Genomic DNA, 19,836 nt, shown 5'->3' with positions numbered 1-19,836 from the left:
TTCAGGACACAGAGTTGTCTCGTCAATTGGGTAACTTCTCAGTTTCTTTGAAATACGAAACACATGATTGTTTAGACTTGTTGATTTCTTTAGAAAAGTGGGTGTGTTTTAGAATTTGCTGGGAGTTGTTTCCAGCCACAAATACCAGCTCCTCGATCTCCTGATATTACTCTGTCAAGCTGCAGTGACAGCCACTGTAACAAGTTACATAGAAGCTGAAACCAGTTGGGACTCGCTTTTCATTGAGGGCCAATCTACCAACAATCAACAATGGTAAGCATAATTCTGTCAGTAGACTGTGAAGAAATTTCTTCTTCAAACTTTAGAAAGGTTTATCTTCTATGAAATGTTTCCTTAGCAGGTGCATTTCTGCAATATGTGTCAACGAATGTTCAGTAGATCTATTTAAATGCTCCAGATTTAAAGTGGGTGATGCAGGGATTCTTGCTACTGCTCCCCGTGTGGCCTCCTGCAGCAGAAATAGATTTTTAGCTCAATGACTGGCAGTCAAGCTGAGCTGACTGCTGTCCTGGATAAGCAGTTTTGATGATTAGACACTTTCAACTCATCAAGAGATGACCATTAAAATTACAATGGAGATTTAATGTAGATGTTAAAGAAAGAAAGAAAGTCTTTTTATTAGGTCTAGTGTTTTTCAAATTTAAGGACATTTTTTGGTTCTTTCAAATAGCAATTAAGGATACTAATAAAAAATACAAACAAATCACTTTCATCTATGACCTGGTTACTTTCTATAACCAAAGTTTAAAACATTACAAAGATCACATGTTACTAATCAAATGGCACAAATACCTCCTACCTGAAAGAGACATGATCTTGTAGCCTATAATACTAATAACTAAAGAAATAAAAAGCTAATAATTGTTTGTTACAACGTGTGGTGATTAAAACCATAGCCTTTAAGTCAGTGTGGAATGTAAGTGTATCTTTTACATCTATCAACCTGCAGAACAGGAAAGATTTTTCCTTTAAAATTCAAGTAGCCCTGTTAAACATGCAGGTATGTACAGCATTTGCAGATTAAATGAATGGCCTGGTTAATACATTTTTTTTAAAGTTTTAGAATTACTCTTAATAATCAAGCATGCTGAGACATGACCTTGCAGCTTCTACAAATGGCTGCTGATGCACTGCATTTTTAGTCACATATTTCACTGTCAGAAACTTCTGCTCATTTGTGCTGTTAAAATTGCATTATAAATTCATAAATATGCCATTCCTTGTGAAATATATTCGGTGTAAATATTGCACTGTGTTTAAAGAAAAGGTCACAGAGATACACAAAAATATGTTCTGAGAGTAAATTAAAAAGATTCCTTACATGCCAAGTGTGCTGAAAGGTAGTTAAAACTGTGTGCAACAGTAGTTCTAATCTGAAATGACATGAATCTTTGATGCCACCATCAACCTATAACCTTGTATTTTGAAGGGTAGATTTTATCCAAAGAGTTATAGTGGGATGCAAAAGTTTGGGCAACCTTGTTAATAGTCATTATTTTCCTGTATAAATCGTTGGTTGTTACAATTACAAAAAAAAAAAAAGTGACAAACAGTGATATTTTTAGAAACAAAATGAAGTTTATTGGATTTACAGAAAGTGCGCAATAATAGTTTAAACAAAATCAGGCAGGTGCATAAATTTGGGCACGACAACAAAAAAATAAATAAAAATAAAAATAATGAAATCAATATTTAGTAGAGCCACCTTTTGCAGAAATTACAGCCTCTAAACGCTTCCTGTGGGTTCCAATGAGAGTTGGGATTGTGGTTGAAGGTATTTTGGACAATTCCTCTTTACAAAAATTCTCTAGTTCATTCAGGTTTGATGGCTTCCGAACATGGACAGCTCTCTTTAACTCACACCACAGATTTTTAATAATATTCAGATCTGGGGACTGAAATGGCCATTCCAGAATGTTGTATTTGTTCCTCTGCATGAATGCCTTAGTGCAGAGGTAGGGAACTCCAGGCCTCGAGAGCCGGTGTCCTGCAGGTTTTAGATGCGTCCTTGATCCAACACAGCTGATTTAAATGTTAAACTACCTCTTCAACATGTCTTGAAGTTCTACAGAGGCCTGGTAATGAACTAATCATTTGATTCAGGTGAGATCTAAAACCTGAAAGACACAGACTCTCGAGGACCAATGTTCCATACCCCTTCCTTAGTGGATTTTGAGCAGTGTTTCGGGTCATTGTCTTGTTGAAAGGTTCAACCCCAGCGCAGTGTCAGCTTTGTCACAGATTCCCGGACACTGGTCTCCAGAATCTGCTGATACTGAGTGGAATCCATGTGTCCCTCCCCTGACAAGATTCCCAGTCCCTGCACTGGCCACACAGCCCCACAGCACCTTATTCCAGAATGAAGCTGGCTTGTCCAAATGTGCTTTAGCATACCTCAAGCGGCTCTGTTTGTGCTGTGGGCGGAGAAAAGGCTTCCTCTGAATCATTCTCGCATACAGCATCTCCTTGTGTAAATTCCGCCGAATGGTTGAACGATGCACAGTGACTCCATCTGCTTCAAGATGATGTTGTAGGTCTTTGGTGCTGGTCTGTGGGTTGACTCTGACTGTTCTCACCATTCGTCGCTTCTGTCTATCCGAGATTATTCTTGGTCTGCCACTTTGAGCCTTAACTTGAACTGAGCCTGTGGTCTTCCATTTTCTCAATATATTCCTAACTGTGGAAACAGACAGCTTACATCTCTGAGACAGCTTTCTGTATCCTTCCCCTAAACCATGAGGGTGAACAATCTTTGTCTTCAGGTCATTTGAGAGTTGTTTTGAGACCCCCATGTTGCTACTCTTCAGAGAAACTTAAACGAGGAGGGAAACTTACAATTGACCCCCTTAAATACTCTTTCTCATTATTGGATTCACCTGTGTATGTAGGTCAGGGTTCACTGAGCTTACCAAGCCAATTTGAGTGCCAATAATTAATGTACAGGTTTTGAAATCAATAAAATGACAACAGTGCCCAAATTTATGCACCTGCCTGATTTTGTTTGAACAATTATTGCACATTTTCTGTAAATCCAATACATTTAATTTCACTTCTCAAATATCACTGCGTGTGTCTCCTATATGATATATTTAACTGACTTTTTTTTTTTTATTGTAACAACCAACGATTTATACAGGCAAATAATGACTATTAACAAGGATGTCCAAACTTTTGCATCCCACTGTATAACAGGAGAAACATCCCCTGCATGGTCTGGATGAGTAACACTCAACATAAAACTGTGAATATCCACAAAGTAATGCATTTGATTCATGCTAAACTATATTAGTTACAAAGTTTAAACTCTTAGACTGTCGGTTGTGACTGCAAAGAGAATTGCTTGATTCATAGAATTGGAAAGCACAGATACAGTCAGGATAAGCATGATGGTCCTGACCACGGTTATTCTACATGCAAAACTAGTGACCTAACGAAAAAGAAGTAAATGATTATTACAAAAGATTCAAATAACACTCAAACATACAAGATGTTGTCAAATGCATGTTAAGGTCAAAAACAACAAAACATTTGGCAGTGAATCATTATTTCTCATCTTCTCATATTTTAAATTCATTATGTATATCTTCCAGGTCTTACTGTGACAAGAAATAAGCAAGCCAACACTTCCTGAAGCGGAAGTTTACTGTTGACTTTATTTTGCTTGTTCTTCCTTGTAATCTGTTTCTGGTAGATTTGTGAGTATTCATTTCAACCTGCATTTTTCTGTTACCAACAAAAACTGGAATATCAAGTCAGACATGTTTGTAGTTTTGTACACGCATGTTTGAAAATTAATTTTTTTTAAAAACAGAGACAGTTAGGGAGGCATTTGTCTTTGACAATCCCTAAATAATAGTTAATTATCATACTTGCAGTTATCAAAATCTCTCAGTTTCCAAATAGTAAAATCAAGGTAACACACACTTTCTACAGATTTGCTGCAAAGGTTTACCTGACAAGGACCACTGTTTTGATGATCAACAGTCGGTGTTTATTGGAACAGCAACCACTCACAGCTTGGTGATAGGTTAACATGAGAAACCTAAAATAAATACTACACAAAGCTTTGCTAACTGATAAATCTGCAAGGAAAATGACTGTGTGACAAATGCAACAGTAAATATATGCAAGTATATTTTCTATGAAATCACTCTAATAACTTGGCTGATAAATGATACATAAATATTTTCTGTGCTAAAGTTCATAAAATGATACAAGTCCCTTTTCTTTAAACTTTGTTTTGACAGCTCAAGGTCATTATGTGTAAAAAATAATGTGTAGTCAACGCACCTAATGGTGACATAATGGTAAACCAAATAAACTGGAAGTCTAAAGGTCACAAGAAAAGGGGTTTTCAGTGATATACCGGATATGTTTCTAACCAATATTTTGCCAATACTACAGCAGGCAGGCATTTTTTAATTGTTATGGTCATGGTAACAAACAAAAAGCCAAATAGATTTTTAGAAAAACATCCAAAAAAATGTCTCATCTGGCACTGATGAACTCGTTTATTTCTTTTCATTACCATCATCATCCTGCATTTTTTAAATCTACACACACACACACACACACACACACACACACACACACACACACACACACACACACACAAAAAAACAGCAGTAACTTGCTTTACATTGTCTCCCCTGTCTTTTGATAAGTATGCTGGAATCAAGAGAGTGGATAATAACAAGTCTTGTGTTGTATTTTTACTGTTAACTGTGAATGCTAGAGTCATTAAAACAGTAGCGTTTCAATAACACTACATATATGCATACTGTTATTACAGTACTTACTAACTTGAATCTCAAAGTAAGAGACTTCATTGTCTGAATAATACTTATGAAAAGTGTTTAGTTGATTTATCAGTTCATCAGCTAAATATTATTTCCTGGCTGCTATCAACTGTTGCATAAAAGAACCTGGTGCAGCTTTGCGATTTCAAATACAAATGTCATAGGGCTTATTAGGTCTATAGTCCCAAATATTTTCCAAAGGATATGCAAAGCAATTAGTGCTTTTCAATTAGAGGGCCTGGCAAAAGGACTTCTTAAATTTAAGTGGTGCAGAAACACAATGCACACAATGTCTGCTACTGTCATGTTTGTGGAGAACAAAAAAGAGAAAAAGAAAACAACTACAGAATAGGAATTAATTTCCAGCCAAAGAAAATGTATACAACATTTGTTTAATTCAGTCAAGGAACTACCTTAGTCAGAGACACTGTGGGTATCATTTGTCATTTTTTCAAACACATATACCGTCCTGGACTACACCTCCACTTTTTTTCTCCTTTCTGTTTTTTTTTATGAATGCTTTGCATTTGCATACACCCGAAAAAGTCACTTGGATGAATGATGAAACATTTCACCCACTAAAAGCACTATGTTCAAACGAACACTGCCAATTTTCTGGTATTAAATATCTTCCTTTTTTGGTAGCAAAAAGATGTTTGTTGCAGAGTATAAACATACACAAGCAATTGGTTAACACACATATATTGTGGATCTCTGTCTGTGCAAACATAAATGAACAGATATTGCTTCGCCTTTGAGCTACATGTGGTTTTAGGGATAGTCCAGAGGCAGGATTTCCCAAGATTTGTTATGCTATTGTTCATGTTTTGTCTTGGTATTTTTCATCATGTTATCTTTCATCATGAAAAATAGATCTGGAAAGAAATATTTTATTAAATAAAGAAATTGATTGAAAAAATGAAAATATTGGGCTACACTTTGTTAAATACAGTATTGATGTATGGACAGCTGCAAAAACAGAATAAAATAATTACATTTGTTAAAGGGTGCCTGGTGTTCCGATCATACTAAAATAGTTAAAATGGCATTTTTCTGTATGTACAACATAATATCCTGCTCATATTTTTGTAAAACAGTGTAAAGGTTAGTCTGTTACACATACATTGATTCTCTGTAGAAATTATGGCTGTGTGCAGTCTGAATTATATACATTTACAACAATGCCAGATCTGTAAAATGGGTTCTTCCACTGAGAGCTCCTATTCAAACTGATGACAGTGCTGGGTAGATGATTGAGGGGGGAAAATACAGTTTTCTGCTCAGTAAGACGAGACTAAAGACATCAAAATTATAAAATCAGAGAAGTGGAATTGAAAAACAATAAAAGAAAATATCCTATTGGCTTGATAATAACATTGCAGGTTTACCAGGTGGTATGTGTGTGTGTTCATAACCCAATTGACCCAAATACCTCTAGATGGCACTGCAATGCAGGCGCTGGCGAAACAGTCAAAGCAAAGTCTGACGTCCAGCCACATGATTTAGAGTTATTATAGTTTATCCTGAGACAGACTTTAATATGTATCAGTCAGAAACTCCTTAACAAGAAAGAAATCTAAACAACAGTTGTTGAGATATTTCACTTAATAACAAGTCAGATTCTCGAGTGATTCTCGGAGTAAAACACTCCGAGAATCACTTGTTTTCAAATTCCAAACAGCGCTGAAAACTATCTTCTTTCCAGAAATGCAGTCTTGGACACAGCCACAGGCACCGCCTCTCTTCTTTTACTGCAAAAGGCTTCACCTCCTCATGGGCAAGGCTAATACTTAGGAGTCATTAGAGCCACAAAGCACCTTTCTCCTAAAGTCTCACCCTTATCAAGCTGGCTCAGACCGAGGTCCCCTGTAGCATAACTGAAGATGTACCCCTATCTTCCACTCAATCCATAAGGCTCTGGGGGCCACACATTCTGAAGACACTAAAGTGGTGGGTTACTGCAGGGATGCATCACGTTTCCCTTTGGAGAATCAGGTAAAGTTTCTCAACAGATTGTCATATGGCGAACTGAGGTTTTGCTTCTTCTTTTTTTAAATCTTCTGCATGGTTTGAGATTATTTATTTAGCACTCGCAGATCAATTAGACTTTATTTTGTCGCCCATTGCTACATAGATACATAATTTCTTACAATCCTTGCAGTTCAACTTGTTGTCATGGTTCTGGGTCGGTTCGACCCAGCATTTTGAGTTTCTAATGTTTTGGTTTATTTTGGCACTATGGGCTGCCCTTTGATACGCTTGTGCTTTGATTGTTATTGGAATTCTAGATTTCTGTTTATCCGTGTTTAAGGATTTGTTGCCTCATGTATAGTTTGGGTTCCATGTGTTATTTTCTGTCTGCCTCTCAGTGTTGAGTCTGTGTGTGATGGTTTCTGGTTTCCTGTTTTACTTTGAAAGTTCATGTCTCATGTCAGTGCGTTCAGTTTTACCTCTCCCCTGTCTCGTTAGCCTGATTTCTCTCAGCTGTGTCTCCCTCCTGTTGCCCATTCCCTGATTACTCCCCTGTGTATATAAGCCCTGTGTTTTCCTGTGCTCCCTGTCATGTTGTACCTTCAACTTGTTATGTGTTCATGATTTCCAGTCCGCCAGCACCTCAGCTTAGAATTTTGTTTTGCTTTTGTGAGTCTTATTTTATGTAGAAGGTTGTCCAGCAATAAAGCTGCGTTTTCAGTTTAAATCTCGTCTCCAAAGAGTCCTGCGTTTTGGGTCCACCACTCCTGCCTGCCTGCCACACAGCCACCATGACTCTTGTTTACCATTACCTCAGTGTCATGTTACCTCATGTGGACTAAACAACAGCCACCTTTTTGTTTATTTTTATGTCATCCTGACCTTAAATTCCGGTAGATATTGTCTACATGATCCATGAGCTGTTAAAACAAAGTCTAAAAAAACACTGGTAGAAAGCAGTTTGGCTCTTTGTGGTCTACTAGCCAAGACATAAAAGGATAAACCCCAAAGCTTTATATTTTTTTCTCTAGCTTATGACAGATAAATAAAAATATATTTTGTGCAGAATAAGTGCAGAATTTGACTGCCATTGTTTGTTTGTTTTTGAGCTCCTGACTGATCTTTGCAGGTACATAAATAACATCTAGTGACAGCTGCCATTTTGCTTGTTTTTTTCTTTCTTAAATATCTCTTTGCTTCCATCTAGTGGCAAAATTTCCAAATTGCTTCCTAGAATTGTTCAGCATGTGTACAATGTCCAAATGTGGTATTTTGGTGTTTTCTTTTCATAAACATATACTGTTTTGTTTTGGGGCATGGGGGGGATTGTTTTGTTTTTTGCAGCCCGAATGCATCTCCATTCATGTAGGCCAGGCTGGTGTTCAGATAGGAAACACCTGTTGGGAGCTTTACTGTCTAGAGCATGGAATCCAGCCAGATGGCCAAATGCCTAGTGACAAGCCTATAGGTGGCAACAATCATTGCTCTAGTGCTTTATTCAGTGAAACAGAGGCTGGGAAGTATGTCCCCAGAGCAATCTTTGTTGACCTGGAGCCCACTGTCATAGGTAAGTAGTGCTCTGAATCTGAGCTTAATTGAACTAAAAGCTTTTAACTAAAAACACTTCCTATAACAGATGAGTTTGTGTTCTCTTTTAATTTTCCAGATGAAGTTCGAACAGGAACATATCGTCAGCTATTTCACTCTAAACAGCTGATCTCAGGAAAGGAGGATGCAGCTAACAACTATGCCCGTGGACACTACACCATTGGGAGACAGATCATTGACTCTGTCCTTGACAGGATCCGCAAACTGGTAGGCGAGTAGCAATTAGAGAGACAAGAACTTGCAATCAAGCTCAATCAACCACCAGTCTTAGTGTTTTTTTTTCTCCATATCTACAGGCTGATCAGTGCAATGGTCTTCAAGGATTTTTGGTCTTTCACTCCTTTGGTGGAGGAACTGGTTCTGGCTTCACCTCCCTGCTGATGGAGAGAATCTCTGTTGAGTTTCGCAAAAAGTCAAAGCTTCAACTGGCTGTTTCCCCTGCCCCTCATGTTTCCACAGCAGTGGTGGAGCCTTACAATTCCATCCTGACTGCCCACACCACCCTGGAGGACTCTGACTGTGTCTTCATGGTGGACAATGAAGCCATTTATGACATCTATCGAAGAAACCTTAATATTGAACGTCCTTCCTACACCAACATCAACCGGCTTATTAGCCAAATAGTCTCATCCATTACAGCATCACTTCGTTTTGATGGAGCCTTGAATGTTGACCTGACAGACTTCCAAACCAACTTGGTGCCCTACCCTCGTATCCATTTTTCTCTGGCCGCCTATGCCCCAGTCATCTCTGCTGAGAAAGCCTACCATGAGCAGCTGTCTGTGGCTGAAATCTCCAATGAGTGCTTTGAACCCTCAAACCAGATGCTAAAATGTGATACTCGTCAAGGTAAATACATGCTCTGTTGTCTGCTGTATCGTGGTAATGTGGTGTCCAGAGATATCAACTCTGCTATCAGAGCAATCAAGACCAAACGCACCATTCAGTTTGTGGATTGGTTGCCCACAAATTTCAAGATGGGCATCAACTACCAGCCTCCAACTGTGGTTCCTGGTGGAGACCTGGCCAAGGTGCAGAGGGCTGTCTGCATGCTAAGCAACACCACAGCCATCGCTGAGGCCTGGGCCCGACTGGACCACAAGTTTGACCTGATGTACGCCAAGAAAGCATTTGTTCACTGGTATGTTGGGGAGGGCATGGAGGAAGGAGAGTTCTTAGAGGCCAGAGAAGATATGGCTACTCTGGAGAAGGATTATGAAGAGGTGGCAGGTATCAATTCATTTGAAGATGATGATGAATATTAAAATGCATTATATCTTATTTGTTATTTTCTGGGATAAAACTAATATTGGTTATTTATTATTTGTAGAAGTGAGATTAAAACGTTAAATTCTAATCAATTTACTTTTATTTACTCTCGATACCTACAGACTCTGTAGGTTGTTTAGTTTGTAGCACTATGATAAAAAGTAAAATAAACTGTTTTGAACTGTTGTTGCTCAAAAAATTGCTTCCAAAATACAGTACTATATAAAATGCTTGAGTGATCTGTCATTTCTTTTTTTCTTTTTCAAGAAATCAAACTTTATATTAATGTTTTCAAATTATTATTTATTCAAATATTTATTCAAAAACATTTCAGTAAGGGGACATTGTGTGTTGTAGCCTCCTGTGTTTTTTCAACCATGCTGTGAAATGCCTCCCCTAAATTCTGTGTGCAGCTCACAGAGAACGTAATTCTCAAACTCAAATTTAAGTAAAATATTTACTCTTCAACACTGTAAGCAGGGATTAAAGTGGGAAGGTGTCACTTCATTTATTGAAGACTTTTGATCTCGATAGGCAAGCTAGTGTTTAATTAGTTAATTTTTCCTGTCCTGCAACCTGGCGATCCTTGCAGTGACAGCATGGAGATTCTCTCTCAATCATAACAAAATAATTACATGCCACAACCCGCTTATACATTCAACACTTTTGGCTGTATGAAAAAACGCAGTTTAGTCCAGGCATACTCTGATGGTGCAGTGTTAAGTTAAATCAAAGATAGCATATATCAAGTATTTTATATATTATCAAGTATTTTACTTTAAGGTAATATTTTGATTAGATTCACTCACCTAATTCTACCTTTGACACTAGCTTTATCCTGTCTAGGGGTTGGAAATTAGCCATATAACTTGTGAAATATCTACTTAAAAAAAGTCTGATTGTGAATATGGCAGCACAGCACTGCCTGCACAGAAAGGAAGCATGTAGCAGTCAACAAGATATTTATATTTTAAAAATGTAAGTTATCTACATAGATAAACAAAACAAGAACAACAAATCTTTTGCACTCTGGCCTCGTTTTTGTCGTCTGCGTCTGCGATTGCTGGTTGCCCGGCAACCAGCAGACGCTTCCGGAAGTGCGTGGCTCAGAGTCAATATGGCGCAGAGCGTACTGAATAGACTACTGATGTTATTTGCTTCAGCGTGTTCTTTCAGTTCGTTCTTGCTGTCAGTTTTCGTCGCCCTTTCCGTATTCGATGAAGGAAATAGTGATAATGTATTTAGCGCAAGCCAGACGGTTACTGCACCCATCGCTGCCGCCAGGGATTTGCGGTAAGTTTATAGCGTAACGGTGGGCTAACCAGCAATGCTAACGTAAATTTGGAAGCAGCTGTTCATTTAACCGTACAGGCAGTGTTTCTTTGTAGTTAACACGTCGGGGTTTTTTTTCTTTTTGGCCTTTTAAGTCTATATTGATATCGTGCCAGCTTTGACTATGTCAAACGTCATCTTAATCTATTAAAAAACTTTACAATTTAATGCCTTCTTCCATAAAATTACCACAAATCCAGAACAGCCAGAACATTTTTGTTCTATAGTGGAGTTCTGAAACAACATGATTTCATTTGTGTTTACCTTTAATGCAGAATTTAGTGTTCTGGTTATTGTATGTGTATTATTGCTTTCTGTAGTTAGGTGATATGTATAAGTTATTTGTATCCATGCTTATTTGTTTGATCAGACTGTAACTTCCAGAATTGTTAAACAGCCTGCTGTAACAAAAAAAAAAAAGAGAGAAAACAACTTCCTGGGTCACTAAAAGCTAAATTTGCAACAGTGAGTAAGGCTTTCTAAAGTTTAAAGGTGGTACCTCAATTTTGGAAAGTATTACCTACAGTATACAAATAATGTGCTATGCCTTTGTCTTGTCACCACAGGTACCTTTTGTATGATGTAAACCCTCCAGAGGGTTTCAATCTGCGCAGAGATGTCTATATTCGCATGGCTTCTCTGGTCAAGACATTGAGGAAAGAAGGAGATGACTGGGTGTTGGTGCTTCCCCCATGGGGTCGCCTTTACCACTGGCAGAGCCCTAACCTCCATCAAATCCGCATTCCATGGGGGGAGTTCTTCAGCCTTACTAGCCTTCAGGCCAACGTACCTGTTATTGAGTATGAAGAATTCATTGCTGGTGAGCATTTGGATGGGTGATGCAGACTAGGTTTCATTTTCATTTTTTTGAAAGAGATATATCTAATATATATAAAAAAAATTCCCTTCCTGCCCCTGCTGGCGGTCTATCCTTCACGCTCAGGTCCTCTGGGAGCTTGAGGGTCCTGCGCTCTTCTGGATAGAGATCTCGGATGTTGTTCCTGGGATCTGCTGGAGCCACTCGCCTACCTTGTCCTAGGAACAGTTAAGATAGTGCGCAGGACCCTTAAGCTCCCAGGCCGCTGGACCCGAGCTTGAACGGGAGTTTCAAGCTCAATAAATTAAAATATATAAATTAAAACCTTTTCCAACACAATTATTTGTTTATGGCAAACTGAACTCTCCTTGGTGTAGAAAATGGAGGCCCGTTTATAGACCATGTTCTGGTACTGCAAAACTATGCGGAAGGATGGACTGACGGAAAATGGGAGGAAAAGGTTGACGAGCGGCCATGCATCGAGAAGTTGATGTACTCCAAAGATAAACATGGCTACTACAGGTGATTAAACAATGCAGAAAACCAGCAACATTTATAAAACATTGCATTACGAATACAATACCACTCATACATTTTGTTACACACAACAACTAGATGCCATTATCTGTATCATGACAGGGGTCAGAAGTAAAGATGTGGGTATTAGTGTGATGAATATATTTGTTTTTTAGTAACAAAGATGTAATTACACAAGAAAATACACAAACCTACTTCATGTCTACAGTACTTTGCAAAAGTTTTGATTCACCCCTCATTTCTGTGAAATTTTCTTCCAAGGAGCCAGAAGTGGTCTTGAGAAATAGGTTTCCAAACCTTTTCAAGTTGTTTCAGGGTTTTTAAGTCTGGTCTTTCCACCTGGCCATTTTCAGAGAAATATTTTATGTTTGTTAAACCACTAGATACCACTTGACCCATGAATCATTAAAGCATAAAAAGCACCTGACTGATGGGATGAAGTAGTTTTGTGGCTACACATAACAGATAACTTAGCAAAGAACTTACCGTATTTTAAATTGGGGCTTGGGGATCAAATACTTATTTAACTCAATGACATGCATCAATTTATAATTTTAATTTAATGTGCCTTTATTTCTGGATTTTTGGTTGATATTCTATCTGTCGGCATTAAACTGAAACAACAAAAATTAGAGACTGTTCATTTCTTTGTAAATAAGCAAACTTGCACATTCAGCAGTTATTTCCCCCACTGTGTTTTGGCATGATGCAGTGTGTCCTTAAAAAGTCCGAGGAAACTGGACAATTGGAGGACAAAAGAAGAAGTGCACACAGAATAAAATGATCTATTAGATTATAAAATATTGACTTTCAGTCTTCCTGGGACATATTACTGACATTTCTAGGAAAACATAAAGAAATGAGGTGTGGTTCGAGATCTTTGCACAATACTGTAGATAGCACATATTCACAGTTCTGTGTCTATCCGTGCCCACTACTTGCCACATGTATCTTGTCTGTTTTTTAGGGGCTGGTTTTGGGGATACGAAGAGACGAGAGCTCGAAATGTAACGTGTTTATCAGCACAAGGCCATGCATCCGTCATAGCACCGGTTCTTCAGAAAAACATTACAGCGACGTGAGTCTACAAAGGAACATGCTAATAAAAAAGTCACCAACCATACGTTATTGTTATTTGTTATCTGGCATCAGTCAAACTGTAAAAGCTGTTGAGTGATGCTGGTAAAACGTTTGGATTTAATGTAACATGTCTTCATTAAAAGTCACTATTTCCACCTTAAATTGAAATGACTTAAAACTCTAAAGAACTTTAAAACATTACATTAGTTCAACTTGGTGTACCATTTCAGTATAGGCATTACAATTAGACATTTCTATTCCTGGTGTGTAATTCAGAATACAAGTTAATATAAAAAAGTATGCATAATAACAGGGTGACATTGTTTCAACATAAAGCTGATCATATGATCATCATTTTAAAAAAATGATGATCATATGATCTTCTTTTTTTTTGGAACATGTCTGAAAGATGATCTCGCTTCATTATTATTCAGCTCTGCCATTACTCATAGCTCTGTCAGATTTTATGACACCTACAGTGGTAATCTTGTTTGCATGCTGTTGTTTTTGCAGATCTGTTATGCTCGACCGAGCAGAGACGCTCCTTCATGATCACTATGCTGGGAAGGACTACTGGAATGTAAGTCAAGAACTATAGAATTTTCAGTTCGTGATACGTCACGTCTTATGTTTCAGGTTAGGTTAGGTCGTCTTAGGCAGTGTTATTCTTCCTAGACTTTTTCTATGTGTAGTATACTGTAGCATTACTGTGGCATCACTGTATTGTTACTGATAATAAGTTACATTATGTATCTTTTGCATTTTCAAAAACAATGGGATTCTGGAAAACTTTGCTGTCTGTAAACTGTGGTCTGTGTCTATTCTAGACACGACGCAGCATGGTTTTTGCAAAGCACCTGCGTCTCATAGGGGATAACTTCAGATCAAGACATCTAAACTCTACAGATGAAACAGACCATACGCCATACAGCGAGGACTGGACTCGTATGAAGGTTTGACAGTGTCTTATAATAGTATATTTATGGGATTGTACTAGTTATGGGTGTGACCATTTTCCATGTTGAGCAGCATTTTAAAAAGTGATGTGCTATTTTTTGATCACTCCTCAGGCCAAGCCTGGCTCAGCTAAAGGTGGTTCATATCTGGGCGTCCACCTGCGCCGGAAAGACTTTATCTGGGGTCACAGAGAAGATGTGCCGAGTCTTAAGGGAGCTGTCAAAAAAATACGCAGCTTGATGAAAAAACATAAACTTGATAAAGTTTTTGTTGCGACAGATGCAGATGATGAAGGTAGTGACACACACACATTTTTAAAGATAGAGAAATTATACTTGAATGCATTGAAGCTTCAGTGATTTGCATATTAAGTCAAGTTTTAGAACACTATTTTCTAGCTAATACTTATAATAAAATACAATCAGCTAATAATTCCTTTAACTCTTTGTCGGACGAGGGATCCTGTGTGGTAACTTGATTTACAAAATGTATAAATATATATATATATATATTGTAATATTGTCCAGTAATACTCTGTGGTTTAAATTTCTGAGTATTTCTGTGAGTTTTCAATAAATATTTAAAGAACAGTGCGAACATTTAGTAGTAGTTTATCTAATAGATAGTATACTTACTGTATATGATTTTATTATACTTGTTAATCTGTAAAATTTGCAGAAATAAAGGAGCTGAAAAAGTTGTTGCCAGACATGGTGCGCTTTGAGCCATCCACAGAGGACCTCGAACTCTTTAAAGATGGAGGAGTTGCCATAATTGACCAGTGGATATGTGCCCATGCAAGGTATATTTAGTTTCACGGTTTTAATACATTCAGTATTTAATGCATTATTTGATAACATTTGTGATAGTAGTAGTAATAAGGCAGGTTATTTATTTCAAAAAATATAAAATTACACATATATGACATGAAAATTGGTTAATTTGTCATTCCAGTCATTACAATTTTTAACATTAATATAACATTATGGTAGTGTTATTTTAGCTCTGTAGAGGAGTATTGAGTGAGAAAATATAAATAGATGATACATTTTGAGTTTTCAAATTTGTGGTGTTGCATGTCTTTCTAAACCGAGCAGCTTCAGCAGCAAGCACATACAGCTAATGGTAAGTTTCAAGGGGGAAATGTCATTCAGCCATTACCTATACTAAAAGGTAAATGCTGTCACATAGTGGCCAAACACCTTTATCCTTGAATGTAATGCACATTAGCTTGTAACTTATGGTAAAGGTGTTGTGTAGTTCAAAGTTCCCATTATTGTTGTGTACGGCTGTTCTTTATGATTTTGCCAGTAAACTAATTTAAGCTAAATGTAAAAATATCCCAAATTTTTCCCCTTTAAATTAGAGATAAAGGCACATTAATGTGCGTCAGTTTAAAAATGTTTGTTTGATTATTGTGGAAATACTAGTTCTTTAACCTATGCCCAACAGTAAATAGCTTAGATATTTCGATAGCTTTATCACTTGTTCCTGCCCATGGAAAATATTTCAACTTGAAAAACTACTCACGGTGACTCATGCTGTTCTCACCGTATTGCGTAGTTTTCATGGACACCATCTTTCTTTGAATTTATATTTTTCTACGTGTCTTTCCAGATTTTTTATTGGAACATCAGTTTCCACTTTCTCTTTCCGGATCCACGAAGAGAGGGAAATTCTGGGCTTTGACCCCAAAACTACATACAACCGTTTCTGTGGGGACACTGAGAAAGAATGTGAACAGCCCACGCACTGGAAAATTGTTTATTGATGTGACCATTAAGAGTTTGGTTATACAAAGGTCAAATGCAGTGTTTGGAATCTTCAAGATATTTTAATAATTTTGTTGTTCATTTTTATTTACGTTTCATGGTTTCAGTGTTGTGCTGCCAGGTTTGAAAAGACCGCTCTTTTGGACTTTATGCTAAATAGGCAAAGGAGAGGACTTCCAAACATGTAAACAGTATTAATTAAATTTTCAAAAAATAAAGCTGCTTACATTTTAGTTTTTTAGATTGTATACATGCTATTTTTTGTTTTGTTTTTTAACTGTATTTTTCATTTTTATTTGTATTCATGGCAATGGTGAACAGATTATCTTGTAATGGAACAAAGAGTATTAGACGGTGTATTCTCATTTTAAATCCAGTGGGGGGTTTTTCTACAAATTGGTAATCAAAGGTTATACTGTGAATTAGATTAAGAAAACTTGCTTTTGTGAAGTGTCTTATCAAGAAGCACAATCAATTATGATTTTAGAAACACAAAAACGTTTCACTTTTTTTATACAGTATCTGCCCTTTCATAATATTGTCAGTATTGGAACGGTAGGAAATTAGAAAACAGAAGTCAAGCATTTTACTTTGTAAATACCACCATGATGAAGACGTTACAATGCCTAATTTTTCCAGCCTGATTTTTAAACCGCAAACTGTTTCAAAGCATACACGATGCAATCCTAATTTAAAGTACTACAGGGAGTGGTATTGGCATAACACAAAGAAGTCACACATAACTTGCCATCAAACTGGTACTGTACAAAAGACTTGCATGTTTTTTTCAAGGCACTTTTACCTATTACCTTCCACCCTGCCAGAAACCTACTAAAACTAAAATAAAATATTTTGTTATTTCAGAATCTGATTAATACCACCACATAATTCCAATTCTCTTCAACTATAATTAAGTTTCCCCGGTACATATGTAAATGGAGATGTTTAATCAAGCTAGTTTACCGAATTACCTACAAATTGATTTTTTTCTGTAATTGTTCCGTTGTTTCAAAGAAACAAAAAGTGTTGCCACCCCTCACTTTTTGGGAAAATGAAAAAAAAGATGTATTGTCTTTTTAAAATATGTGTAAACATTTAGTTTATAAAGCAAAAAAACAAAACAAAAAAACCCCCTTATACCATTCTGTTGAGATTGAAAGTCAAGACTCTTACAGTCGTACTTCTCTCCTGATCTAATAGGTCAGTGTTAAGTGACTTAAACAAAAGACATTCCTCTGAAAACGGTCAGGTACAAAAACTGGACTGAAAACAAGAGACAAAGCAGCCAATATCCAAAGAAAACCTTTGAAAGATCTTTAAAATGACTGAAGAACTATTGTTCCAGACACTTTATTACAATAAAGTCTGTGTCCTTGAAGGAAAAATATAAAATAATGGCTTGCTCATGACTTTCACACAACATTGTCATGAAAACTAATTTTATATAGAGCAAAGTCAAAAAGAAGAGTGTATTATACATCACTGGATTCCAGTAGCTAGTCGAATAAGCTTCCTGCGGTAAGACAGTACACTGCATAAAACAGCTGACTTTTTTTTTCCAGCACACTGCAAGATCAGAAACCAGTATTGCTAGTCATATGTCACCTATGGCCTTGCTGGGCATAGGTGAAATGGCCCAACCCTATTCCTGCTGTCCATTGTTTCGCAGTTGTTGTTTTTATCAAACAATCAGGCTGAGTATGTAATACTCAGCCTGCATAACAAATGTTAGTACTATAAAAGAAAGACTGGGTGACAGTAAATTTCCGCTCATACTCTGAGTTAAAGATAATGGAATGCACCATAATCTTCTTGATGCATGCTCAATCATCCAGGTAAGGAAATCTCCAAAGTTGATTCTGTTCATCTGGACGTAGCGTTTTCAGAGGGAGAAACGTTTCGTCACTCATCTCATCCCACTTCCTTCATCGTAGAATAGAATAGTCATGGTCAATGGCCATGAGTACCATTCACAAAGAGTTGGAGAATGGCTGCAATCACAGCATTGTACGATGCCGAAAGATGCACCCTTAGGCCCCCTCCTCAATTCAGAGATGGTCTTTCCCTTTTCACGTAAATGGCCTCCTTGACTCCGTGCTCAAACTAGCGTTCCTCCCTGTCCAGGATGTGTACATCCTCATCATTGAAAGAGTGTCCACTGGCCTATAGGTGTAAAAGGACTGCAGAGTCCTGGCCTGACGAGGTAGCTCTTCTGTGTTGTGCCATCCGCTTTGCCAGATGTTGTTTGATTTCCCTGATGTATAAATCCTGGCAATCCTCCTGGCACTTAACAGCGTACACTATATGTTTGTAAGTTTATAAGACTGGGGAAACCTGCAGTCAGCTGAGATTGAAGAAGTCACTTGGATGAGTGACGAAACGTTTCTCCCACTGAAAACGCTACGTCCAGATGAACAGAATCAACTTTTGGACAATTCACCATAATGCAACAACGTCAATGTCAACATTTATTTTTCTCACAAGGTCTGTACAGGATGTTTGTACATTTGAAAGAAAGCTTCAGTCATATTATTCTTTTTGAAAATACAAGAACACATGTGTAAGATCATTTTTATTCATATGTAATTTATTACAATTGGTGATTTGATATCATTTAATTGGACGGATCGTATTCCCTCTCAACATTATGTGGAAACAGTATTGTGTGTGAGTGCTAACTTTTCCCAATGGATCCCTCACACATATCATTGTGACTGTTCTCTGTGGAGACGTATACAGTAGCTCCTTGACAACACTAGATAATTAGGTGTTTAATTTCATACCTTGTAGATTTAATAAGAGGTTTAACTTTCACTGGTTATAGAAACGAAAAGAAGGCATTTAAGGTCAATGCAACCTTTAAATTTAGGTTTTCTATTTATCATTTAGGGCAAAATACAGAAACATTAAAAAGAAAAAATACCAGTTCTAATTCCGTCATATGCTTCTCTAAGCAGCTCTGGTTTTTCTCTAAATCTATCAGCTGTGATTATCTGAGGTAGCTAGAATCTACTTAAATATTGTAGTAAGATAGGCACATAAAGCGTCCTCAAGTAACGTCCTTTCTTGTACCAGTGTATGCGATTTCTTGTTCTAAGAGATGCGGCCCATTTTTGTTGTTGTGGGCAGACAGGTGCAACAGGAGAACACGCCCATTCCAGATTTTCCTTTTCATACACGCAAGCACAAGACAAGCGACAGAGAGGTTGAGGTTGTCAGTATTGTTGTTGCTTTTACACTAACCGCGGTGGCATTCAGAGAGGGTTTTTTCCTACGTTTGAGCGTGGTCTTCTTCTGTCTTACTCCGGTGAACAACTGATGGAAAGGGCTTCCTGCTAGGAGCCATGCCCTCCCTGGCAAATCTGCGAGCGACACTCACATAACAAATAATTTGAGCTATTAAAAGGAAAGCGGCTGCGAGGTGAGTGCGCAGTGGACTATTTTTTTGAGTGCCTATCTTAAATGAGCTAAACTCAATTACAACATTGATGTAATTTACATTTCTGTTATTTATTATTAGTTTAAACCTACCGTTTATTTCCGGAGGTTTGCGCTATAGATGTTAGCTACAGTTGATGAGACTTGTAGAAAAGAAGAAAAAACAAAACTGTCATATGATTTAAGTAACCTATATGTGAGCTACTTAATGAATACACTCTCACCAAGTTATATA

General features: G+C 37.4%; 3 protein-coding genes across 6 annotated transcripts in view; all 3 read left to right on the top strand.

The window, feature by feature from the left end:
- LOC102212671 (tubulin alpha chain-like) overlaps positions 1 to 9,688 on the top strand; it is a 15,285-nt gene extending 5,597 nt beyond the window's left edge. The window contains exons 1-4 of one of the 3 annotated variants that reach the window (XM_005723292.1): positions 158 to 273; positions 8,136 to 8,358; positions 8,458 to 8,606; positions 8,696 to 9,688. In XM_005723292.1, coding sequence (XP_005723349.1) covers positions 271 to 273; positions 8,136 to 8,358; positions 8,458 to 8,606; positions 8,696 to 9,664 — 1,344 coding nt within the window. In that variant the 5' untranslated portion in view covers positions 158 to 270 and the 3' untranslated portion in view covers positions 9,665 to 9,688. Of the gene's footprint in view, positions 1 to 157; positions 274 to 8,135; positions 8,359 to 8,457; positions 8,607 to 8,695 lie in introns of those variants that run through there. The other 2 variants (XM_005723291.2, XM_013908365.1) reach the window with 2 other exon arrangements.
- Positions 9,689 to 10,731: 1,043 nt separating this feature from the next.
- pofut2 (protein O-fucosyltransferase 2) lies at positions 10,732 to 16,396 on the top strand. 2 transcript variants are annotated; one of them, XM_005723289.1, is made up of 9 exons: positions 10,732 to 10,961; positions 11,567 to 11,820; positions 12,195 to 12,339; positions 13,322 to 13,432; positions 13,948 to 14,014; positions 14,262 to 14,387; positions 14,505 to 14,685; positions 15,070 to 15,193; positions 16,009 to 16,396. In XM_005723289.1, exons 1-9 carry the CDS (start codon positions 10,786 to 10,788, stop codon positions 16,160 to 16,162), a joined length of 1,338 nt encoding a protein of 445 aa, XP_005723346.1. In that variant the 5' UTR covers positions 10,732 to 10,785; the 3' UTR covers positions 16,163 to 16,396. The 2 variants fall into 2 exon arrangements, with proteins under 2 accessions (XP_005723346.1, XP_005723347.1); XM_005723290.2 differs by lacking the exon at positions 10,732 to 10,961 and adding an exon at positions 11,401 to 11,465.
- Positions 16,397 to 19,349: 2,953 nt separating this feature from the next.
- Positions 19,350 to 19,836, top strand: part of abca12 (ATP-binding cassette, sub-family A (ABC1), member 12) — a 57,436-nt gene continuing 56,949 nt past the window's right edge. The window contains exon 1 of the mRNA XM_005723288.1: positions 19,350 to 19,584. The gene's annotated coding sequence lies outside the window, so the exon portion shown is untranslated. The remainder of the gene's footprint in view (positions 19,585 to 19,836) is intronic.

The sequence above is a fragment of the Pundamilia nyererei genome, unplaced genomic scaffold, assembly GCF_000239375.1.
Source record: "Pundamilia nyererei isolate P.nyererei 1_Seehausen unplaced genomic scaffold, PunNye1.0 scaffold00009, whole genome shotgun sequence".
Lineage (NCBI taxonomy): Eukaryota > Metazoa > Chordata > Actinopteri > Cichliformes > Cichlidae > Pundamilia > Pundamilia nyererei.
This window is presented reverse-complemented; position numbering and strand designations above follow the sequence as displayed.